The sequence below is a fragment of the Rhinolophus sinicus genome, chromosome X, assembly GCF_036562045.2.
Source record: "Rhinolophus sinicus isolate RSC01 chromosome X, ASM3656204v1, whole genome shotgun sequence".
Classification (NCBI taxonomy): domain Eukaryota; kingdom Metazoa; phylum Chordata; class Mammalia; order Chiroptera; family Rhinolophidae; genus Rhinolophus; species Rhinolophus sinicus.
In genome coordinates, this window is record NC_133768.1 from 110,221,481 (window position 1) to 110,248,948 (window position 27,468).

Here is a 27,468-nt window from a genome sequence, read left to right on the forward strand (position 1 = left end):
CAATGTGTCCTCATCCACCTTATTCCCTGGATCTGGCACCATGTGACTTCTGGCTCTTCCCCAAAGTAATAAAAGGAAAATGTTTCGAATCAATTCAGGATATCAAGGCAGCCATGACAGTGCAACTAGACACACTCACGAAAGAGAACTTTCAGAACTGCTTCAGTAAGTGGCAAGAATGATGGGACAAACGTGAGTGAAGTGAAGGGGAATATTTTGAGGGGGAGTAATGGCAATGTGTCTTTTACTGTGAGAAATTTTTAAAAATTTAAACATTCACCGTATTTTTTTTATTACACCTCATATGGTAGGTTACAAACAAGTCTTGGCAAATTTAGAAGATGGGATCATACCAAATATCCTTTCCAACCAAAATGGTATGAAACTAGAAATCAATAACAGGAGGAAAATGGAAAATTCACAAATACATAGAAATTAAACAATATATTCCTGAACAACCAGTGGGCCAAAGATGGCATCAAAAGGGAAATAAAAATATCTTCAAACAAACAGAGATGGAAAGACAACATACCAAAACTTATGAGACACAGCAAAAGCAGTGCTAAGAGAGAAGTTAATAGCAATAAATGCCTATATTTAAAAAAAGAATGGTCTCAAATTTAAAAATCTAACTTTAGAACTAAGGAAACTTAAAAAAAAAGTCTCAAGTTAGCAAAAAGGAGATAAATATAAAAATGAAGATAAATAAAACAGAGACCCGAAAAACAATAGAAAAGATCAGTGAAACTAAGAGCTTGTTTTTGGAAAAGATAATCAAAATTGACAAAATTTTAGCTAGACTTATCAAAAAAAGAGAGAGATGACTCAAATAAATAAAATTACAAATGAAAGACAGACATTATGACTGATAACACTGAAATACAAAGGATCATAAGATACTACTATGAATAATTATATGTCAAAAAATTGGGCAGTGTAGAGGAAATGAATAAATTCCTAGAAACATGCAAACTACCAAATCCGAATCATGAAGAAATGGAAGATGTAGACATACCAATAGCAAGTAAGGAAAGTGAAGCAGTAATAAAAAAACTTCCAAAAAAGAAACGCACAGGGCCAGACGGCTTCATGCATAAATTCTACCAAACATTTAAAAAAGAATTAATACCAATTCTTCTCAAACTCTTCCGAAGAACTAAAAAGAGAATATTCCTAAACTCATGTTACAAGTGCAGCATTACCATGGCACCAAAGTTAAATAAGGACACTCCAAGAAAAGCAAACTATAGGCCAATATCCCTGAGGAATATAGATGGAAAATTCTCAACAAAATATTAGTAAATTCAATTCAACAGCACATTAAAAATATCATACAATATGATCAAGTGGGACACATCCCTAGGATGCAGGGATAGTTTAACATATACAAATAAATAAATGTAATACACAATATATTAATAAAATGAAAGACAAAAATCATGTGAATATCTCAATACCTCTAATGAACATAGATGCAAAAAACTTAAAACATTAGCTAACCAAATTCAGTAGTATATGAAAATAATAATACATCACAACCAAGTTGGGTTTCTGTCAGGAATGCAAGTTTTGTTTACTATTTGAAAAATCAATATAATCCACAATAATAACAAGTTAAGGAGAAAATTCATATTATCATCTCGACGAATTTTATCAAACCCTTTTCATGCAGTATCTACTTCTTTCTAATTTATGTTTAATTATGGTTGACAAACAACATACTATATTGTATTAGTTTCAGGTGTATAACATAGTGATTCAACATTTATATACCTTACAAAGTGATTACCACAATAAGCCTATTGTTTTTTATGCAATATCCATTTCTAAGAAAAACTAATAGCAAACCAGGAATCAAAAGAAACTCCTTTAATCTAATAAAATGTATCATCAAAAAAATCTATAGCAAACATCACACTTAATGGTAAAATGTTAAAAGCTTTCCCTTGCAACATCCGCAGACTCAGTGTATATTTACACATTGATGCTTTGCCAATATAATTTTAATCTTGCCACACCCCTATGAGGTAAAGAGCACTATCCTCATTTTATATACCAGCAACTGAGTCTTGGAACGAAGTTCAGTTACTTATCCATGGTCAAAAATCACATAAATGACAGCAGGAATCTGAACTCTATGCATCACTGCCTCTTGTAATAGCAGTCCCTCGATTCATTCTACGTTATCTCCCATATCTACACCATTTTATTAAAAGTAAAACGGGCAGGGCATGCTGCCCATTTTATTTCTAAATGATATTCCAAATCAGTCCAATTCTACCTTCCCCCTGCTCCAGTCTCATGCCTCTGCCATGACCGTCACCATCACCATCACAACCACAACCACCCTGGTACAAGCTATCATCATCATTCATCTAAACTACTAAAATAGGCTTTTAATTTGCCCACACTGGTATGATAGAGCTTTTGTCCTCCACTTTTAACAGTTTTCTTTGTTTTTGCTTTTTATTTTGAAATAATTTAAAACTTTCAAACAAGTTCGAAGAATAGAACATACTCTTTGTCCAGATTCAGCGATTGTTAACATTTGTTGTGCCTATATACCCATAAATATTTCATTGTGTACTTACTAAAGAACAATATTATACTCTTATGTAACAATTTATATACAATTATAAAAATCAAGAAATTTATCATTGATATATTATCTAGAATCCATATTAAAAATTGACCAATTATTCCATTACTGCCCTATAAAGTTATCATTTCCCTCTGCAGAATCCAATCTAGGATTGTACATTGTCATATGTCTTTATTCTCTTTTAATCTGGAATATTTCCCCAGTCTTGCTTTGTTTTTCATGGCATTAACAGTTTTGAAGAGAAAAAAATAACCAGTAATTTTGTAGAATGTTTCTCAATTTGAGTTTGTCTAATGTTTTCTTATGATTATACTGGGGTTATGGGTTTGGGGCAAGAATACCGCATAAGTAATTTTGTATCCTTCCTAGTACATCACGACAGGAAACACACAAACACGTGATTTTTTTATGTTCTGATGTTAAGTTTGATCAATTGGCTAAAACATTGACTAGCAGGTTCTCCAGTACAGTACAATACATTTTGTTTTTAAATTTTTTTTGCATCAATATTTTTTTATTGGTTTCAGGTGTACAAAGCAATGTAACAGACATTTACACCCCTCACAAAGTGGTAACTCTCCCCAATCTACTACCCCTGTGACATCGTAAATATCTATTTTAATACCATTGACTGTCTTCACTATGCCGTACTCCACTTCCCATGGATGGATATATATATATATATATATATATATATATATATATATATATATATATATATATAGAGAGAGAGAGAGAGAGAGAGAGAGAGAGAGAGAGAGATTTATAGTTGACATTCAATATTATTCTACTTCAGCTTCAGATGTATAGCATCTTGATCAGGCATCTACACAGTCTATGAAGTGATCCCCCTAATAAGACAAGTGTCCATCTGACACCTTACATAATCTTTACATTATTGGTTGTATTCCTCATACTGTACTTCATATCCTGGTGACTATATTACGCCTACTAATTTGCACTTTCTAATCCTTTCACCTTCTCCCCCACCCCCACACCCCTCCCATCTAGCAACTGTTAATTTTTTCCCCTATGTATGAGTCCATTTCTGTTTTGTTTGTTTATTTATTCTGTTCTTTAGATTCCACATATCAGTGAGATCATATGGTATTTGTCTTTCTCTGTCTGACTTATTTCACTTAGCATAATATTCTGTAGGTCCATCCATGTTGTTGCAAATGGTAAGATTTCATTCTTCTTTATGGCTGAGTAATACTCCACTGTATAAATGTACCAGTTTCTTTATCCAATCGTCTTATCAATGGGCATTTTGGTTGTTTCCATATCTTGGCTATTGTGAACAGCACTGCAATAAACATAGGGGTGCATATATCTTTTTCAAATTAGTGTTTTGGATTCCTTTGGATTGATACCCAGGAAATCAGTACAATACCCTTTAAATTGCTTTCCTGGCTTTTGTTTTTACTTCCGCAACTGGAGATCTGCTCTTATCTACTTCTCCATTCCTATTCTATATTCCTATTTTGCTGTTCTTAAACAAAACGTGTTTGCTCCTCAGAGTCGAGTCCATGCATAGGCCCAGAAAGCTCTTCTGCACCTTGCTTTGCATCCTTTAAATTCAGCTTAAATAGTGTCTTCTTAGAGAGGTACCTCGTGTTGCCCTATCTAAATTAGATGTCCTCTGCTTTCCCCTCCCACAGAATCTTGTGTGTTTCCTTCTGATTACTTCTTATAGTTTCCAATTATTTATTTATGAAATTAAAATTACATAGTCTATCTTCCCCTACTGGTTTATAAATTCCACATGTGCAAAATTCTTTTTCTATTTAGTTCTGTCCTGCATCTCTTACTCCCTATATAGTGCCTGGCACATGAGCAATCAATAAATATTGGTTGAGTAAATGAGGAAGAAGTATTCGTTTTTAGTATTTTTTTTTAATTTATTTATTATTAGTTTCAGGTAAATAAAACAACATAATGATCAGACATTTTCACCCCCCACAAAGTGATAACCACCCCCAAGCCTACTACCCCTCTGACATCGTACATAGCTATGATAATACCATTGACTCTATTCCCCATGCTGTACTTTACATCCCATGACTACATACATATTCAATTATAGTTGACATTCAGTATTATTCTACATCAGCTTCAGGTGTACAGCACAACGGTCAGGCCTCTACACAATCTATGAAGTGATTCCCCCTGTAAGTCCAGTATCCATCTGACACCCGACATAATCTTTACAATATTATTGATTATATTCTCCATACTGTATTTCACATCCCCGTGACTATTTTGTGACCACCGATTTGTACCTTCTAATCACTTCACCTTTTCCTCATTCCCCAATATCCCCCTCCCCATCTAGCAACCATCAGTTTTTTTCTCTGTATCTCTGAGTCTATTTCTGTTTTGTTGGGAGGAATTAATATTCTTTAAAGCCATTCAAGAACAGGTCAGATTCTCTCCCTTAACTCAAGAACTGGCAGCATAAGAGAAAGCATGGTCTAAGCGATATTCTGGAGTCACGCCAACTCAGGTTCAAATTCCAGATAAGAATAACTGTGTATGATCTTGAACTTTCAGAGCCTCAGTTTCCTCAGAGGTAAGTTGATCATACCATCATTTACTTCACAGAGCTGTTAGGATTAAATTCTTGTAAAACAAACTAGAGTCATTCTTAGTGTGTAAAGGAAGTTGCATAAATGATAGGGTTGATCTTTCTGGATTAAGAGATAATCAATCTTTACAAGAAACAACTTGCAAATCATACTGGTTAGTTTGATGTGTATTCACAAGTACAGGTGAACTCATTAACTCCCAAGGGAACTCTAGTCTCTCACAGACATTTCTTCATACTCAGTTCTAATCTGGACCCAGCCCTGTGTTGGGAATAGAAGGGATTCTAGCTCACATTTAAGAAGCACTCCCCTAATGAAAATCAATTTTTTTCCAACAGGTAGGTATATTTCCACTGCATTTTCTCTGTCACTCTGTTACATCCTTTATTGTAAGTGGTTTTGTATTAGTTATTTCTAGGCATCTGAGTTTATCTGCCATTATGTTTTGTAATAATAATAATATAATGTTAGCAGCAAACACTATCCAATCTAAGATGCCATCAGTTTTAAGACATACCAATATTTTATACACCACTAATAAAGTAGAAGTGCTGCCAAGTAAATACAATATGGCATTGTTAGGTAAGACTCATCCTGATTTCAGAAATATTAAAATATGGAAAGAAAGTGCGCTTCCTAAAATTGAAGACACATGGTCTAATGTCAGGAACTGTTCTAAGTACTTCACATTTATTAAGTTATTTTAAAAAGGGATCAAATATATGGTGATGGAAGGAGAACTGACTCTGGGTGGTGAACACACAATGTGATATATAGATGATGTTTTACAGAATTGTACACCTGAAATCTATGTAACTTTACTAACAAATGTCACCCCAATAAACTTTAATTAGAAAAAAACCTAAAAATCCTCACAACAACCCTATGAGGCAGGTATGTTATATTGCCTCTTGATTAATCCTCTCTGATTGAAATATCTGCTAAATATCTCCACTCACTCTTCTCCATCCCCTTTGGCACTTCTATCGCCTGAGTTACCATCATGATGTCTCATCTCCCTCCATATCTCTCCATCATGAATTCTTCCTCCATATCTACTTTTGATTTCCTTGAGAGCCAACCCATTCTCTGTTGCCAGAATTAGCTTTGAAAATGCAATTTGGTCATGTAATTCTCTGTTTAAAGCCCTTTAATAACTTTTCTATGACCTTGGAATAAGGTCCAAACTTAGTACGGCCTAAAAGACACCACGTGATATGACCTGCATAATACGGTGTCTCTATATTCTCATCCCCCTCTGTGTCTACACTCCAGCCATAATGGCCTTCTATTTCTTACTTCTCAAAATGGAAAATGAATTTTCTCATAATCAGGAACTTCCCCAAAACTATTCCCTCTCCATGAAATATTTTCTTCTCCATCTCCCACCTCCCATCCCCATCACTACTGGAATGGCTAACAGCTACAGATCTTTACTTTCTAAGCTTAAGCATCACTTCATTCAAGAAACTTTGCCTGTTATGCCCCCTCCCCTCCACTAAGCTAGCTCTGCATTTTAATTGCTTTATAACACTTTACTCCATAGCATTCATCTCACCTGCAAATTACTTGTTCATAGTATGCTTTCCCTTTTAGATTGTGAGCTCCAAAAGATTAGGGGCCAGGTCTATCTGATTCATCCTCATATCCTCAATATCTAGCATACTGAACTGATATAGTTCACATGCCCAATAAACAGATACTAAAACGAAAATGAAAATCTTTTTTGCCTCTCACTAATAAAATAAAATAAAATAAAAATAAAACAAAGTAAAATAAAAAAAAGAACAAAGTAAAATAAATTCTGGTTCTAAAGTTCTGTGAACAACCCCTCTTAGGATTTTGATTAGCATTATATTGAATTTTTAGGTCAATTTGGAAAGAATGTCATCTTTATGATATTATGTCTTCCTAATTATGAAGCTGGCATGCTTCGCAATTTATTTAGGCATTCTTCAATGTCTCCTAATAAAGTTAAAAAAATTCAAAAATAAAGAAAAACTAAAGGCTTCATGAAGTGGAATTTTAAGATCTCTAAGAAGTTCTTCAGAGACTGATGGCACAGGAGCCCCAATAAGCAAACACTGAATTCATCAGCTCTGCCCACAACGTTCACAGCCAATTCCTGCCTGGAGTTGCAGCACACCAAAACATCTGGAGAGCTGTCAGTCATTCATATGTATTGCTTATACCACGCTAACCATCTTTATGTGATAATACAGGTTATAGCTCAAATGATGCTTTTACTTACCCCTAGGAGGTACTTGGCAAAGCAACAAAACCATTTATAGACAGACACTCACAGACCCACCAATTAGAGACAGTAATTCAGAACTAAATCACTAGGGAAGGAGAGACACCCTATGTCATTCGCACAATCGCCTCAGGCTGCTGGCCTGATTTACAACTGGCCCTATTCGAAGAGTGTACTGACTCATAGTCCCTTCCAACTCAGCACCCAGATTCCAAAGCACACACCCTGCAGACAGTGATTCGCTGTGCTGAGGCTCCTGCCTCTCATCCAAAGAGCTACTCTCAATAGTAGTCCCTGGGGCTGCAGGCAGACAGATGAAGCTGTATACCGAAGAGTAAGTGCAGATTTGTAGTTTGTCTCCAGGGAACAGGAGCTCTAATCAGGAATGGGCAATGTACATTGTTCAGACAACCTACCTTTATCTAAAAATGGGGAATCTGCAGACCAGACACAACAACAGAGGAAGGTGACATCCATATATACCAATTTCAGCTTCCAGCCTCCACTGAGCATATAACTACGAGCATTGTTGTAGCATGGATTCTGCCCAGGATCTCCAAATGCTTCTGAAGACTGCGTCATTTATAGATTTCTAAGGAGGCATTCACAAAACAGGAGGAAATCACTCCTCGAGTAAAGACGAGAATGAATTCTAACAGTGAGTATTTACTTCTTTCAGCCTGGGTGATGATGCAGCTGGAATAGCACTTGTAACAATGAGATACTTTTGCAAACATTTGGCAAGCATACACCCACTCCCCAAGAGCAAGAGTTTCTTAAACTAATCCCAGCTGAAAAGTGAAAGAGAGAGTTTGAAAGCAAGCAAGGAATGGGGGAGGGTTACAATACACACCACTGAAAATGAAGAATGCTCCTAATGAATCACCAATGTAGAAGAAAGAAATGGGGAGGTTGATTAAGGAATCCAGGCACAAAAACAGCCGAGCCCTCGTGTCAGTGAGAGAAAGCAGAAACTTACAAGTTAAAGGAGAAGCAGGAATGGAATTAAAAGAGAGGGGAGAAGAATAACTGCATATATGGGCGAGTGAGGAAAGTCAGAAAAACTGGTATGAAATAAATTTAGTGAGAAACACAATCAAAAATGCAAGTTCAAAGTTCAGCCACATCAGACTTCTTAGTGTTTGCTAAACATTCCATTCACTATTCATATCAATCTACCTCCAATGTATCTCTCAAAGCCATCTTCTCTCTCGGCTTCTCTCCCTCCCTATCTCTCCAGACATCACCTTATCAGCATTACTGGCCTCCTCACAATCCCTAGGACTACCCTTAGGCTGCATTAATCCATTCTTCACACAGCAACCGGAGAGGGCCATTAAAATGCAAATCAGATTACTCCGGGGCTTAAAACTATTCAAAGCCTCCCTACTGCTGTTGGGAAAAGGCTAAACTCTTGAATCTGGCCCACAAGATTCTTTTAAGAATTAGCAAAAGCCTACCTCTCCAGCCTCAATTCCTATTGCTTGGTCCCTCACTGTCAGTGCCACCCCAGCCTCCTCTGACTATCTCTAACACATTGGCACCCTGCCGTCCTACCGTAGGGATGATTTATGACTATAGCAAAGCCTCCATTAGGCCATTCACCCCTCTGGAACTGAGCAAAATCATTGTCTTCAACACAAAGATGAGTTGCTTGCACATCCATTTTCTCCATTTCCGTTTCAAGTTCTAGTATCAACCTGGGAATCATGACTTTTCCTACACTCTTACTCTCTTTCCCCTATCTGTTACAAGATTCTCCTGCTGAGGTAATCATTGCTTCTCACCTAACCTGCAACAATTCCTCTGCTATCAGTCTGGGGCCCTAGTTTTAGCCCAATCCAATGTTCCTGCATTCATGTTCAAAAATACCTGCCTGCCTGACCCAGCCTGAGTGGACCCATGTCTCCAATTGTTTCACAATCTAGAGTGATATTCAGATATATGACTACTAGAATCTATGATTACAGATTAAGCATGGAAAACTAATCAAGGAAAACTGTTCATAACTAAGGGCCCAAATGCTGAGAAGTCATTACATGAATAGAAATATTTTACCCATCTAGAAATCCCAAGGTATCCATGTCAAGGTAGCACTGTAGGTTCACACAGGAAAAATCCCCTCCCTCAGCTCCAAACACAGAATATAGTAATGACAGCTAAATCACAAAACGTACTTTAATAAATAAAAACACAACCACAATTGTTTAAAAAAGAAAGAAGTATGCCCATGGAGCTTAAACAAAACAAGAAATTTAGGAATAGAGAGACTGTTAAGTCCTGGAATCGCCCCCCCTCAGACAGACAGAGGACACGATAATGCAAGTTACACAGCGAGGTTTATTTCCAGCTAGCTGGGGTCCCCGTCTCTGCCCGACGCAGCGGGTTTTAACAAGGACCCCCAGCCCTTAAAGCCAAGGGTTTTTATAGCGTTTCTAAGGCACTCAGTAATTTTCCATAGTCTTAGGGAGTACAAGATAAACTACAATTCTCATATAGCTAAGGCATTTAGTAATTTTTCATAGTCTTAGGGAGTACAAGTAAACTACAATTCTCACAGCTTCAAAGAGTTTAAGATAAACTTGTTAAGTCTACATAGCTTCAGGGAGCAGGAGATAAGCTACCAGACTTCTGGTCTCTATGCTGCTACTGCCCACATCCTGAAATTAACAATTAGGCCATTAGGTTATTTTAAGCTCAGGGCTGTTAACCCTACCTTGACCTTAAAGTAGCAGTTCTAGCAGTTCTCATGCTAACGGTCTCTTACAAGACCTAAAGCTACTCCATACTAGGAAACAGGCAGACACAGCCAGGAGTTCAACTCCCATGGGGTAACATAAACCAATAGTATTGACTGTGTCAGAGGATAGCAAAGATAGATCACTGCAGAATCAGAAGGTGAGGCAGGGATTTTCTGCCTGAAAAATGCTACAATGAGTACACAAAGCTGAGACTGACAATTGGGGTACTACGCGGTTGGAAGAGACAGCTACGCAACTGAGACTTGCATTACGCTACCCACTGGCTCAAAAACTGAACGTTTGGTATCTTCATGGAACAAGCTGCCAACATAAGCACTGGGTAGCTGATCCATTTGAACTAGGTAGCTGATCAAATCCAGCTGACCATAATCCAGCCAGATGTAAAAGGGATGAGTATGACAGATATAGTAACTATGAATTTTCCCATTTAAGGTAAGCTGGCAGCAAATTAGAACCCCAAGCCTACAAAAAAAATTTTTTTGAATAGTAAACAAATTCAACAAATGTGAGGTTAAAGTCACACAGAAATATAGTAACTTGAAAAAGGACTTTAAAATACACATTTAAACATTCTCAAACAACTAAAGGAATAAGCTTATAAAAAAGTCAGAACAAGATGTTATAAAATTAAAAAGATATGAATGAGACATGGTAGAAAATAGAAATCCTGTAAATCAAGACTATAGACTCTGAAATAAAAGCTAAAAGGACAGCATAAACCCTAGACTGGATATGGTCAAGGAAATAATTAGTGAATTTTAAGATGTTTCTGAGGAACAAACTCAGAATGAAACACTGAGAGATAAAGAAATTGATAAAGTAAAAGTGAGAGACCTGCATAGCATAACAGACTTAGAAGCTCCAACCAAAGCCTAATAGCAGTTCCAGAAGTAGAAAATAGCGAGCATAGAAGAGTGATAATGGCATATATACTCGTGTGTGTGTGTATGAAATTTTATACTAATTTAAACCAGCATATAATAGTGTTGGCAAAAGAAAGACATTTGCATACATATTAAACTAAGAGTTTATTACCTACAGACTCTGAAAAGACAAAATAACCACAAAAAAATAACTATAAGGAACTATACAAGAAACTACTAGACTTTTTAAAATCTTAAGAGTCTTTCCCAGTTAGTCAATTGAATATAAGCATTTGCTTCTGCTTCATACTGAAACCCCACCAAAGTGGCAGTAAAAGGATTTATTTTAATTCACAAACTACCAAGGACAAAGAGAAAGGGAGATGTGACAATAAAAACATTTCACAAGACACCTCCAACCATGTTTATCACCCAGGATACAAGAAATTATATCTGTATCGCCAATGAAGACACTTAGAATATCCATTCCTGTTGAATATTCTCAGGCCAAGTAAAAGGACCTAAAACCATTGACATTAGTTCTCAACAAAACACCCTCAGCAGATAATATATGTCCTCACTCAGCATTTCCAAACAGTTTTTAATGCTCCACTTTTAAACACGAACAAACAACCAAGAAACAGAAGACCCATGAGGAAAGCCTCTATCATGAAAGATAAACAACAAAAAATTTTTCAAAAACCCAGAAATTTGGAAAGAAAAGGCTCTTCAAGGAGATGAAATGCATAAAAAGTTATATCATTAATAACCTTGGAGAGATCAGACAAAATATTGCATCCAGGAAAACAGAACAAGTTTCTATAAGAAAGGATAATTCAAAGAATAATTTAAAAAAACATTCGAAATTAAGATCATGATAGAGGAAATGAAAAACTCAATAGAAGGGTTGGTGGATAAAGTGGAAGACACCTCCTGAAATATAGAGTCTTCAAACAAGGAGATAGAAGACCAAAAAAAAAAAAAAAAAAAAAAGGAAAGAAATTAAAAAACCTGCCTTGGCAGGCCAACATTTAAATAGTGAGAGGGAAGAGGAAGCAGAAAGAGATCGAGAGCTAGGAAGGTTTGAGTGGGAGAGAGAAAGAGAGGGATGGAGGGAAGGGTGAGTGGAGCGTGAGGGGAGAGGAAAGGGGGAGAGGAACAGAGTGAAGGAGAAAATGGCAGTAAGAAAATTCTCATAACAGAAGAATCAATTGAGTACTCAGCACAATGGATGAAAATAGATCACAAGAAGACATAACATTGTCAGAACACTAGGGATAATAAAAAGATTATCCTACATGTTTCAGGAGAAAGAGAGGCAAAGTATCAAGCACGTATGTTCAGGAATCAGAATAGCTTTGGACTTCCTAACAGCAATTCTGGAAGCTGGAAGGGAGTGAAGCAATGCCTTCAAACTTCTGAAGGAATATAATAGGACATAAATACCAAAAGCATTACCTGAAATAGTTGAAAATGGTGGCTTTCTGGGAAGAAGTCAGGGAACTACTGTTCTTGTTAACAAACCTTGGAGAAATATATGACTTTAAACTAAGTTCCAACATAATTTTGATAAAGATCAAAACAAATTTTTAAAAATACCGAAATATGATTTAAGACATTAACATTCAAAAACAGAATAAATAGATAATGTCCTATAAAAATAATAGAAGACATAACAAGCTGGAATAGAACAGAAATTGAATCCAGAGGTTAAACATGAAATCTCCCTCCACACACCTGTAGTGAGGGTGAATGGGATCACACCAGAATCAAAAGTCAGTTTTATTAAACTGTCATGAATGTTAATCTTACCTCTTGCAAACTGTTCCAGAAACTGGAGAAAGATGAAAAACTATGTAACCCATTTTGTTAACTAATATAATACTGATTTCAAAATTGAATAGAAACAATAAAAGCAATTTATAAACATAGATAAAATTTTAAAGGGCAAACACAAATAAATATGGCCACATATAACCCATAATCAAGCAGATTTATCCCAGAAATGAAAGGGCAATTTAATATCAAATAATCTATCAATAAAATGCATAATTCTGAAAAAGAAGGTAATGAAAGGGGTTGAGTTACCTACAGTAATTTAAAAACATATAACATATTGTATCAAAGGAAGTATATGAAAATCTCAATAAACGAAGAAAAAAGCATGCAATGAAATTCTCTTCTTACTCATGATAAAAATTTTAGCATATTAGAAATACAAGGGAATTTCCTTCATTTGATGAAGAATATCTACCAATAACCTATTCCAAATACTGTACGTAGTGGAGACACTTTAGTAACAATCTCACTCAGGTCAGGAAGAAGACTAGGACTGTGCCATCCCTATCACTAAGCCATGTTATATTGTATGTTTTAGCCAAAACAATAAGAAAAGAAAGAATACATCAATATAAGAATTTTAAAAGGAAGACAAAATTGTTGATATTTGCAGGAGATATAAAAAAATATAGAAAGTCCAAAAAGGATCAGTAACAAATTATAAGGAAGAATAAGAATGTTTCAATTTGCTAGACATAAGACCAACTTACAAATATCAATTAGAAAATCTAATAGAAAAAAGGATTCTAATTAAAATGGCCATAAAAATAAAAGGCACTCGTAGTTCCAAAATAGTCATGGAGATGTAAAGTACAGCATAGGGAATATAGTCAATAATGTTACAACAATTATGTATAGTGCCAGGTGGGTACTAGACTAATCGGGGGATCATTTCAGAAATTATATAAATGTCTAACCACTATGCTATACACCTGAAACTAATATAAAATAATATTGAATGTGAACTGTAACTGAAAAAAAGAAACAAATATTTTTTTAAAAATTATAAAACATAGCTAACTAAGTACATATTGGAGTTTTTATAGCTTTAAATACTTGTAATAGGCAAGAAAAAACTCAAATCAATGAACTAAGATTCCACCTTAAGAAACTTTAAAATGAAGAGTAAATTAAATCCAAAGCAAGCAGAAGGAAGGAAATAATAAAGATAGAAGAATTCAATTAAATAGAAAAACAATAGGGAAAAAAGTCAATGAAACTAACAGCTAGCTGTATGAAAAGTTCAATAAAATTAGTAAACTTCTACCTGGATTGATAAAGAGAAAAAGAGAAGATAAAAATCACCATCATCAGTAATGAAAACAAGTATGTCACTACAGGTCTTTCAAACATTAAAAGGATAATAAGAAAATATTATGAACAAATTTATGGAAATAAACTTAATGTAGATGAAATGAATAAATTCCTTGAAAGACATAAATCACCAACTCTCACTTAAGAGGAACTAGATATCCTGAATGGCCCTTTATCTATTAAATAACTTAAATTCATAGGTAAAAACTTTACCATAAAAAAAAATTCCAAATTAAAAAACTTCAAAAAGCCCAGATGGCTTCACTAGTGATTTCTACCGAGCACTTAAGGAAGAAACTGTGCCAATTCTAAACTTTTACAGAAAATAAAGAGAAAGGAACTCCCCAACTCATTTTATGAGGCCAGAATAACTCTTTACCAAAACGAAACAAATATAAAAAAAGAAAATTAAAGGTCAATATCCCTAATGAAACATAGACACCAAAAGCAAAACAAACAAACAAACAAACAAAAAAAAAGCCCCATAGAAAATATTAGCGAATGGAACCCAGAAATATATACAAGCAGAGTTTTATCCTAGGAATGCAAAGGTGGATTAGCACTTGAAAAATAATCAGTTATTCACCATACCAACGGACTTAAAAAGATCATTTCAATACATACAGAAGAGCATTTGAAAAATCAACCATACATTCATGATAAAACCCCTCAGCAAACTACAGATAGAAGGGAACTCCCTCAAACGTATAAATGGCATGTAAAAAAATCTCAAGCTGACTTCATATTGACTGGTTAAAGATGGCATACTTCCCCCTATATGATCAAGAGCAAGGAAAGGAGATCTGCTGTAACCACTTCTATCCAATATTCTATTAGAGGGCCCATCAAGTTCAAATACAGCAAAAACAAAACAAAACAAGAAAAAAAGTATACAAATTAAAAAAGAGGAACTAAAACTCTTTATACCTAGACAACAAAATAATCTACATAGAGAATCCCGAGAATCTTAAAAATTACGAGAATTAATAAATGAGTTTTGTAAGGTCATGGGATACAAAGTTAATATATAAAAATTAACTGTACTTATTTTATTCAACTATATTGGCAATGTTTTATTTAATCTCAGTGGCGAATACACAGGTGTTATTTTCTTGACATTCAATATTATTTATATTAGTTTCAGGTGTACAGCATAGTGGTTAGACATTTATATAATTTAAGAAGTGATCCCACCAATTAGCATAGTATCCACCTGACACTATACGTAGTTATTACCATATCATTGACTATATTCCATATCCCCCATGACTATTAACTGTATTTCTATATACAATAAACATTCCAAAGTTGAAAAATTTTAAATACCTTTATAATAGCACCAAAAAATGAAATACTTAAGATGAATTTAGTAAAACATATGTAAGACCTATACACTGAAAACTACAAAAACATTGTTGAGAAACTTTAAAGAAGAACTAAATAATGAAAAGATATACCATGTTCATGTATCAGGAGACTCAAGATTGTTTACATGTAATTTCTCCCAAAATTGTTGTGTAAATTTAATTCAATTCCACTAAAACTTCCAGCAGGATTTTTGGTAAGAAATGTATCAGTTGGATAAAAAATTTATGTAGAAATACAAAGGACCCAGGATAGCCACAATATTTTCTTAAATGAAGAACAAAGTTGGAGGATTTACAACAGCTTATTTCAAAATTCATTATAATGCTATAGCAGAGTTTTTCAGCCTCAACAGTATTAATATTTTGGGCTGGATAATACTTTCTTGTGAGAGACTGCCTGGTTTCTACTCACTAAATGCAAGTAACACCACCCTCCAGTTGTAACAATCAAAAATATCTCCAGACATTGCCAAATGTCCCCTGAGGGGGAAAATGCCCCAGTTGAGAACTACTGAATGACAATAATTGATATAATGTGGTAATGTTGCAAGGTTATACACATAGATCAAAAAGATAGAATAGAGTCCAGAAGTAGACCCACACATATGTGGTCAATTGATTTTGGACAAAGATGCCAAGGTAATTCAATGAGCAAAGGATAGTCTTGACAATAAATAATGCTACAAAAATGACAAAATATCGGACATCCATATGAAATATATGTACCTAACTTTACATTGCCCCAAAGACAAAAGTCATCTAAATATGCATCAAAGATGTAAATGAAAGAATTGAAACTATAAAATTGTAGAAGAAAACAAATAAAAGAATCATTTTGAACTTAGGCAAAGACTTCTCAAAATACAAAAGGTAAAAGTTACAATAGAAAACCCACATAGAAAATGAAGATATGTCACAGAATGGGAGAAAATATTTTCAAAGCACACATCTTTTAAATGTGTATGTATATCACGTGTATGTATTTTTAAATATGTATATAACAATCTATTGTATTTCTCTATACAATAAGAAACATTATCATTCAACAACAGAAATACAAATATATCAATTTTTAAATGGGCAAACAAGTTTAATGGACATTTCTTCAAAGACGATATACAGATGGCCAACAAGCACATGAAAAACTATTCAGTATCATTAGTCATAGGGATCTGCAAATTAAACCACAATTATCTACCACTACACACTCACTAGAATGGCTAAAATACTGACGAGATATAAACTTAATATACAAAAGTGAAATTACTTTCCTATGCACCAACAATGAACAATTCAAATTTAAATTAAAAACATAGCACTATTTACATTAGTACCAAAAGATGAAATACTTGGGTAAAATCTAAAAAAATACATAGATTTAGATGAGGAAAACTACAAAACTCTGATGAAACAAAGATCTGAATACATGGAGAGCTATTCCACATTGATGGATAAGAAGGTGCAACATTGTTATGTTCAGTTCTTGCCAACTTGATCTACAGATGCAACACAATCCCAATCAAAATCTCAGCAAGTTGTTTTGTGGATATCAACAAACTGATACTAAAGTTTATATTAAAAGATAGAAGACCCAGAATAGAAAAAAACAAAACACCACAAAGTGTTGAAGGACTAACACTACTACCCAATTGCAAGAATTACAGTAAAGCTACAACAAACAAGACAGTGTGGTATTGGTGAGAAGAGACAAATAGATCAATGGAAGAGAATGGAGACGCCCAGAAATAGACCCACACAGATACAATCAGCTAATCTGTGACAAAGGAGCAAGGGCAATTCAATGGAAAAGGGATAATCTTTCAACAAATGGTGCCAGTACAACTGGATATACACACACACAAAAATGAATCTACATGCAGGCCTTTCACAAAAATTAACTCAAAATGGATCACAGACATAAATGCAAAACTGTAAAATTTCTAGAAGAAGCATAGAAGAAAAGCTATGTGACTTTGGTTTTGGTGATGAGTTTTTAGATATAATTCCAAAAGGCTGATGATGCATGAAAGAAAAAATGATAAATTAGACTTCATTAAAATTAAAAAATGTATGCTGTGTGAAAGACACTGTTAAGAGAATGAAAATATAAGACATAGACTGGGAGAAAATATTTTAAAAACACATAAAGGATTTATATCCAAAATACTCAAAGAACGCTTAAAACTCAAAAATAAGGAAACAAACAACTGAGTTAAAAATAGGCCAAAGATCTGAACACCTCAGCAAAGAATATATGCAGATGACAAATAAGCATATGAAAAGATGCCAAACTCATATGTCATTAGGGAATTGCAAAGTAAAAAAAAAAAAAACCATGATATGCCACGACACAATAACTAGAGTAGCTAAAATCCAAAATGGTGACAACACCAACTGCTAGTGAAAATGTGGAACAACAGGAACCCTCATTAATTACTGATGGAAATGCAAAATGGTACAGCCACTTTGGAAGACAGTCTGGCAGTTCCTTACAAAGTGAAACATATTGTTACCATATGATCCAGTGAGTGTGCCCTCAGTATTTACCCAAATGAGTTGAAAAATATAATACTGAATGTCAACTATAATTGAAAAAGAAAAGTCATGGGGATGTAAAGTACAGCATAGGGAACATGTCAATAATATTGTAATAACTATGTGCAGTGTCAGATAGGTAATAGACTTATTAGGGTGATCACTTTATGAAGTATATAAATGTCTAAACACTTTGTTATTTTGTACACCTGAAACTAATATAATATTGTATGTCCATGGTAAATTGAAAAATAGATTTAAAAACATTTTTTTAAAGAAAATACATATTCACACAAAAAACTACACGTGGATGTTTGTAGCAGCTTTATTCATAATTGCCCAAACTTAGAAGCAATCACGATGTCCTTCTATGGTAAATGGGGGAAAAAGACTGTGGTCCATCCAGATAATGTAATATTGCTTGGCAATAAAAAGAAATGAGGTATCAAGCCATGAGAAGACACAGAGAAACCTTAAATGCATATTACTAAGTGTAAGAAGCCAGTCTGAAAAGGCTACATACTGTATGATTCCAACTCAATGACATTCTGGAAAAGGCAAAACTATATAGAGACAGTTACACAGGGGAGAGGGAGGGATGAATAGCTGGGCCCCAGGGAATATTTAGGGCAGTGAAATATTCTACATGGTACTGTACTGGTGACATACACTTGTTAAAACTCATAGAACTGCAGGACACAAAGAATGAACCCAAATGCAAATTATGGATGGACTTTGGTTAATAATTACATATCCATACCGGCTCATCAGTTCTAACAAATGTACATTAACACAAGGTGTTAATAATAGGGAAACTGGATGTGGGTGGGTATATAGCAACTCTCTGTACTTTTTAGTCAACTTTCTTGTAAATACAAGACTGCTCTAAAAATAAAGTTTATTAATTTAAAAAAGACTGAAAATACCAAATGCTGGCAGGAACGTTAAGCAACTAGGACTCTCACAGGCTGCTAGTGGGACTATAAATGGTATAGCCACTTTAGAAAATAGTTTGGCAGTTTCTTATAAAGTTAGACATTCGCTTCCCATATCACCCAGCAATTCCCTTCATAGGTTATTTACTTAGTATAAATGCAAATATATGTGCAAACAAAAACCTGTACAAGAATATCTATAACGGCATTACTTATAATAGCCAAAAATGGAAACAACCCAAAAGTCCATCAAGTAGTGAATGGCCACACCACTCAGCAATAATAAAGAACAAACTACAGATACATGCAACGATATGGATGAATCTTAAAATCATGTGCTAAGTGAAAAAAGCCAGTCACCAAAGGCTACATACTATATGATTCCATTTATATGATATTATAGAAGAGGCAAAATTATAGAGGGTGCCAAAAAATGTATATACGTTTTAAGAAAGGGAAAAACTGTACTAAAATTGTAATGTTCAATATACACCGATAACGAAAGATGAATACAAGTCATATGTATATATTTTTTCGGCACACCCAGTATAAAGACAGAAAATAGATCAATGGTTGCCTGGGGTTGGGTTGGGGAAGACTGGCTGCAGTGGGCCACAACTGAACATTTTGCGGTGAGGGAAATTTTCTATGTTTTATTGTGGTGGTGGTTGTAGTTATATGATCACATGTTAATATTCTGTGAAATGTACATTCTCAAAGGGTAACTTTTATGTAAATTATACTTTAATAAACTAACTGGTAAAGTAAAAGATGTCTAGGACTATGTCTCATATGTAAAAGTATTATTAATAAAATTACAAACTTCCATCTTAGATTATAAAAATAGACTTGAATAAATACCAAGAATAAAACATTTAGGAATATGAAATTTCTTTACCAAAAAGATGTCAATTCTTCCCTAAATCATTCCACAGATTCAATAAAATTCCAAGAAAAACCAACATGATTTCCTTGGAATTTAAAAATCTTACTTTAAAATTAAGAGAACAAAGGGCCAAAATAATCAAGACAATTCAGAAAGAACAGAAAAGTGGTGTGGGTGTGAGTGAGGGCAGAGAGTGAATAATAACCAACCTTACAAACATCAAGATTCATAAAGTATTCATAATTAAAATAACACAAGTGTAGACAAATGGATTAATGGCGCATATAGACAGCCTACAAATAGACCCAAGTATGTGTATTATAAAAACTGGCCAATATGATGGAGTTTGAATTCTAAACCAGTAATGTATAAATGAAATTGAAAAAAGTGATATTTGACATAAAAAAAATCGGCCCATATTTCACATCACATGCAAAAATAAAATCCAGATGGTTTTAAAAGTAAATGTAAAGCAAAATTTTAAAATACTTCAAAGAAAATTTGGAGAACATTTTTTTGATCATGGGATAAAAAAATGTTTCTTACGTATGACAAAAATCACAATTCATGAAAGAAAAGATTAATAAATTGATCATGAAATTTTAGAATTTCTGTATGATAAAGGACCCCATAAACAAAATACAAAGCCAAGGTGATACATTAAAAGCAGACATAAGTAACATATATAACTGACGAATAATTAGTATCCAGAATGTATAAAGAACTCTTACAAATCATTAAGCAAAAAGTGACCAAACAGAAAAATAAACAAGTATGGGTGGCTCGGGATGCTGTGTTTTGGGAGGATGTGATGACAAATGAAGGTGGGCCTAGACACAAGGAAAGATAAATTTCACCTGTAATGGTTTATTTACTTAATTAAAAACATATCTGAAACAGAAACAACAAAAAGCTAACACTTGTTCATTAGGAGCAGTATATGGGTGATTATTTACTCATTGTTTTAGATGCTTCTCTGAGTTCCCTTCTAAATATTTTAAATTCTTCAAAATGAAAAAAAGATAAAAACAAGAAGATAAACTTGTAAACTATAAATTTTAATAATAAATTTAAGCAAAGTGAAGAAATAGAAGTTAAAATTATAAAGAACAATTTCTCTGTATATCAGTCATAATAAATTAGCAGAAATAATGATAGAAAGATGCCCTTAAAAAGTGGGCAGAGGACCTGAATAGATATTTCTCCAAAGAGGACATACAGATGGCCAATAGACACATGAAAAGATGCTCAACATCACTACTCATTAGAGAAATGCAAATGAAAACCACAATGAGATATCACCTCACACAGGTTAAATGGCTATCATCAACAAGAGAACTAATAAGTGTTGGAGAGGCTGTGGAGAAAAAGGAACCCTCATACACTGTTGGTGGGAATGCAGACTGGTGCAGCCGTTATGGAAGGCAGTGTGGAGGTTCCTCAAAAAGTTAAGAATAGAATTACCATATGACCCATCAATCCCTCTCCTGGGGATCTACCCAAAAAACCTGAAAACATTTATCCGTAAAGATATATGTGCTTCGATGTTCATTGCAGCTTTATTTATGGTGGCCAAGACATGGAAACAACCAAAGTGTCCTTCGATAGATGATTGGATAAAGATGTGGTATATATACACAATGGAATACTATTCTGCCATAAGAAAAGATGAAATAGTATCATTTGCAACAAAATGGATGGATCTTGAGATTATTATGCTAAGCAAAATAAATCACACACAAAAAGTCAAGAACCGGGCCGGCCCGGTGGCTCAGGCGGTTAGAGCTCCACGCTCCTAACTCTGAAGGCTGCCGGTTCGATTCCCACATGGGCCAGTGGGCTCTCAACCACAAGGTTGCCAGTTCAACTCCTCGAGTCCCGCAAGGGATGGTGGGCTCTGCCCCCCGCAACTAAGATTGAACATGGCACCTTGAGCTGAGCTGCCGCTGAGCTCCCAGATGGCTCAGTTGGTTGGAGCGCGTCCTCTCAACCACAAGGTTGCCGGTTCGACTCCCGCAAGGGATGGTGGGCTGCGCCCCCTGCAACTAGCAACAGCAACTGGACCTGGAGCTGAGCTGTGCCCTCCACAACTAGGATTCAAAGGACAACTTGACTTGGAAAACAGGCCTGGAAGTACACACTGTTCCCCAATAAAGTCCTGTTCCCCTTCCCCAATAAAATCTTAAAAAAAAAAAAAGTCAAGAACCATATGATTTTACTGCTATGTGGGATATAAAACTGAAAACAATAAAGGAACAAGACAAACAAATAAAGAAACAACAACTCTTAGACACAGACAATAGTTTAGAGAGTAAGGGGGAGGGAGGTGGTAGATGAGGGTAAAAGGGATCCAATATATGGTGATGGAAGGAGAACTGACTCTGGGTGGTGAACACACAATGCAATATATAGATGATGTATTACAGAATTGTATATTTGAAACCTATGTAATTTTACTGACCATTGTCACCCCAATAAATTTTAATTAAAAAAACAGGTCCACTGCACAAAGTTAAAAGCATAAAATAAAGGTTACTGCTATTATTAACTCTATACAGATAGACAAATAGAGACGTAGAGACCACACAGCTAGTAAGTAGAAAAGCTGAGGTGATAAAAATTCTTTTAAAGCTACAATAATATTTAAACTTTGTAACTAGGACAAGTGACAGACTGACAGAATGGAAAAAAGATGAATCCAAAAGAGAACCTACTATATATAACAATTGATATATATTAAATGTGGCATCAGAACAGTGGGAAAGGATGAATTATTCAATATTCGGTGTTAGGAAACACTTGAAGGGGGAAACAATTTAGATAATTACCTCATACCACACACCAAAATAAATTCCAGGGGGGTTAAACAATTAAACATAAGCAATAAAAACGAAATTCACTCAAGGACTTATCCAATGTTGGATGGGGAAAAACTTCTCAATCATGAGCTCATCCCCCCAAAATTACCCATGTAAAGATATATATATGCATATATATGTAAATATACAACATATTAATTAACATATATTAATTAATTCATACATATTAATTTATGCATCAGAGTTAATTTAAAATACAAACCTGGAAAATATGTTCCATATATAACCACAGAAGAAAGGTCTAATGTCTACTAAACGGATACATTGTCCATACAAATGAGTGATGGAAGGAGAACTGACTCTGGGTGGTGAACACACAATGCAATATATAGATGATGTGTTACAGAATTGTACCCTTGAAATCTATATAATTTTGCTAACCAATGTCACCCCAATAAATTTAATAAAAAAGAAACACATAAGTTCTCAATAGAAAAATGTATACAGGTCATAGGATAGAAACAAAAGTGACCAAGAAATACAAGAATGTATTCATGCTCACTAAAATAAAAGAAACATACTAAAACAGTAAGGTACCATTTTGCCTCTATCAGATTGGCAAAGCTTTTTTAAAAATGGCAACAGTCAGCACTGGCAGAGGGGTATGAGCAGAAATCGGCCATCTTCCATAGTGGGACAACTTCACACATACCTCAACTTTAATATCCTTAGGCCCATTAATGCCTCTTATAAACACCCATCTGAAGAAAACCATTCACTCAACAAATATTTAGTAAGGATCTACAGTGTGTCAGACATTGTGCTCGAGGGGCTTACATTTTAATATGAGAATCCAGACAATAATTAAGTAAAATATCTAGTCTATTAGGTGATAATACAGACCAAGGATAAAAACTAGAGCAAGAAAAGAGTGACAGTGTGGGGGAGAAGGGTTTGCATTTTTAGGTATAGTCCTTATAGAAGACCTCACCAAGGTGACATTTGAATAAAGATCTAGAAAGAGGTGAAGATCAAAGAAGCAAAATATATACCTTTATGTATAAAGGTATACATTGCAGGGCTATTCATGAGAACTTACAATTGAAAACAACTTACATGACCAATTTGAGGTCTGTTAAAAATTATGGTGTAAATTGTACAACTGAAAATTATGCAGCTGTCAAAAATTGTTTAACGGCTATAGAATGACATGGGGAAATGCTCACAATATAATACCAATGGAGACGCCAGATATAAAATAGTACATATAAGGTGGGTTCCTGAATATGTGAACATGGAAACACATCTGGAAGGAAGTAGAGCAAGTTATCTTTGGACTAAGTATTTGGAGGTTATTTGTGTTAACTTCTCTCCATTTTCCAAATTTTCTGTTACGAGGCTGTTTTATTTTTCTAACTAGGAAAAAAACAGTGTAAAGGTAGATATTACAGTTTTAAGGTAGATTATAAAAGTACAAATATTTTTAAATGGTGTTGCTGGTCAACCATGCCTAGAGGTACCAGGTCCAGATTTGGACATTATGTATTAAGGGTTATACTGAAAACTGAAGCATCTCCTATAGAAGATACTCAAAATATATGTCATATGAACTCAAGAACTGGTAATATATGGACTAGAGAAAAGATCAAAAGAACAAACTAGCTTTAAACTTTTGAATGGCTATTTAGGGAAGGGAAGTGGAAATTACTCAGCATTCCAGTTGCACCATGGAACGAGATCAATAGGTTGGATTCAGAAGACAAATTTCAAGTCAGTATGGAAAAGAATTTGCTAACAATCACAACTATTATCGGGTGGTGTTAAGCAACCTTTTCTGGAACTACTCACATTGACAGTAGATGACCATGTGTACTGGGTGATAAGGCTGCCATTTCATGATTGTTAAGGACTCTGCTATTTCTGAGCTCCTCTTGAACTATTTAAAAGGTTATTTTATGCTATGATCACATTCACCTCCCCTTCTGTTGAAAAAAAAAAACTACGTAATACTTGATTCCTTCTAAGAAATCATTTTTAAAGAGAAAAGCACCCTTCAAAATATGTATCCTAGATTAAGAAGTACAAATTGGTAGTTACAAAATAGTCATGGGGATGTAAAGTACAAGCATAGGGAATATGGTCAGTAATATTCTAATAACTATGTACACTGTCAAATGGATAATGGATTTATTGGGGTTATCACTTCGTGAGGTATATAAATGTCTAATACACTATGTTGTTTTGTACACCTGAAACTAACAAAAAATAATAATATTGTAATAACTATGTATAGTGTCAGATGGTTACTAGACTAACTGGGGGGATCACTTCATAAATTATATAAATGTCTACCCACTATGCTGTACACCTGAGACTAATATAAAATAATATTGAATGTCCACTGTAATTGAAAACTGAAAATAATTAAAAAATATAAATAAATTAAATTTTAAAAATACACACCCTGGAGATTTTTATTTTTCTTTCTGTATATGGTGAGAACATTGATGTGTACAAACGCCAATACCTTTAAAATCATGTTTTAAGTATAGAATATGTTTTTCTATGACCAATCAATATTTCCCTTTACCATACGTCTTCCACCCAGGAAGAGATGACCTGGACCATTCCATTTCACAGTACTCTGCGCCATTTTCTTTTCAGTGCCCTTAGTTTATTTCAAACCAACAGCAGTGGCAATGTCACCCAATACCGAGATTTACTACAGATTTTAGAATATAGTCAGTTCTTTCCTTTGCTTTCAGGACAGTCATGAGTTCAGTGATGCCAGGAATGAAACAAGGAAGGGGCCTTCCTGCGATATTTTCGAAACCCTGTGAATACTTCCAGCAAAATTAGCAATCTTCAGAATGCCATATAAAATCCTGAGTGTTGCTTAAATAAGTGACTGAGCCTGCACTACCTGCACAGGACCACGAGACTATGGCACAGAACAGAGCATGAACTATAGAACCTTACAGCTCGGAGGGTCTTTATAAATCATCTAGGTCTAGTCCAACCTACCCCATTTTACAGTTACAAAAACTGAGACTCAAAACTAGACAAGTGATTTGTCACAAGAAACTAAGTCAGCATCCAAGCCAGGATGAGCATCGAGACTAGGCGACCTGAAATCCCATTTTAAAAGATTGATATTAAATTCTTCATTTGTTTCTCTGTTCATTTTCTCAAATTCACTATACTTCTCTCATCTCAGGGGTCTCGTGCACGCCTTTCCCTTCATCTGAAAAACTATTCTAGCCCTCCATCACTCCCACTCCACTGCCATGTCTCTACTCAGCAGTAATGCCCCTTCCTCAAGGCAGCTTTTCTTAAACCCCAAGCTAGATCACTTCCGTTATATGCCTACATAGCCCCCACCCACATACTTTTCCTTCATAGTATTTATCGCTGCTGAAATGACAGTTATGTGCCTATCTGATTTATGACCTCTTCCCCACCAAACCACAAGCTCCAAGTAAGCAAGGACCATGCTTGTTTTGTTCACCTTTGCATCATCTGCATGGCGCCTAACCGTATCATTGAATAAATAGCTGACTGAATTGATGAAGGAGTTACAGGTAAAGGCTTGGGATTTAGAGTGTACAGAATCTTTGCCTGGCTTCCTATAGTTCCTTCCAAATAAAATTCGGATGCCACATAGCTCTCTGGGACAGGTAAGCTGGCCTTCCATTCCCCGTAAGAAATTTATAGAAAAGGATAAATATCATCTCACAAATGCTGGAAGGAAACCAAAACTACCTTTCTTTAATAACTGTATGACCTCAAAAGGCATAACTAACACCAAGTGGTTTTATTCACTCCCTTAACAAACATTTATTAAGTACCTACTCTATGCCGTGCACTAGGCTTGTGGCTGATAGCACAATAAGCTGGACTGATACAACCCCCTACTTGCGTAGAATATTTAATCTAAGAGGGGAATATATACAAGTTTCAAAACAAAACCTTTATGACAGTCACGACACCTACTTTGTGAGGATACTAAGTTCTCCATCAAAGGTATTTAACCTGAGGGTGAAAGATCACCTGGCAGAAATGATTTAGAAATTAGAACTAGGCCCAATCTGGGCCTCTTAAATTAAATAGGGAGGCAGCCTAGACCAGTGCTGCTGAAAATGTGGTCCGCAGATCAGTGTCTGTCTGTGAACATTTATTACCAGACAGCAACTGCCTAAGTGCGGAGATTGAAAATAAGCACTTACAAAATGGTATAGCATTTGACAAAAATCATTTAATGTCTGTTGAAACTAATAATAAAACTATGAGCTTATATTTTGTATGTTTTTTTCTTTCATTTTCTAGTAGTTCACACTTAATGTATTTTACTAAAATAACAGTCTGTGATGGACTGCAAAATTTGGGGGGGGGGGGAAACAAACTGATCTTTTTCTCCAGGATAGTTTGAAAAGCACAGGAATAGCAGGTTCAGGATTACCTGGCAGCTTGTTAAAATGCAAAATCTCAGGTACCACCCCAGACCCTCTGAATCAGAATTAGCATTTCAATAAGATCCCTAGGGGATTCTTTCTCACGTTAAAGTTTGAGAAGCACTAGCGAGATGATTTCTGACGCCCTGAGATTTCATAATTGACTTTAGACAGAAAGCTGCAGAGCTGAAAGACCCTTGGTGATAAAGCCCACCTCACCATTTCATAGATGGAAAAACTGAGGTCCACAGAG

The 27,468-nt window shown here is 35.0% G+C and overlaps 1 protein-coding gene across 4 annotated transcripts in view; it reads right to left on the reverse strand.

Moving 5' to 3' along the window:
- Positions 1-27,468, reverse strand: part of GABRA3 (gamma-aminobutyric acid type A receptor subunit alpha3) — a 192,712-nt gene that overhangs the window by 162,448 nt on the left and 2,796 nt on the right. Inside the window, exon 1 of one of the 4 annotated variants that reach the window (XM_019711245.2) lies at positions 7,861-8,024. The exons of 2 other annotated variants lie outside the window; for them this stretch is intronic. In XM_019711245.2, the coding sequence (XP_019566804.2) occupies positions 7,861-7,957 (97 nt within the window). In that variant the 5' untranslated portion in view covers positions 7,958-8,024. Of the gene's footprint in view, positions 1-7,860; positions 8,056-27,468 lie in introns of those variants that run through there. One more of the 4 variants, XM_074323611.1, reaches the window with a different exon arrangement.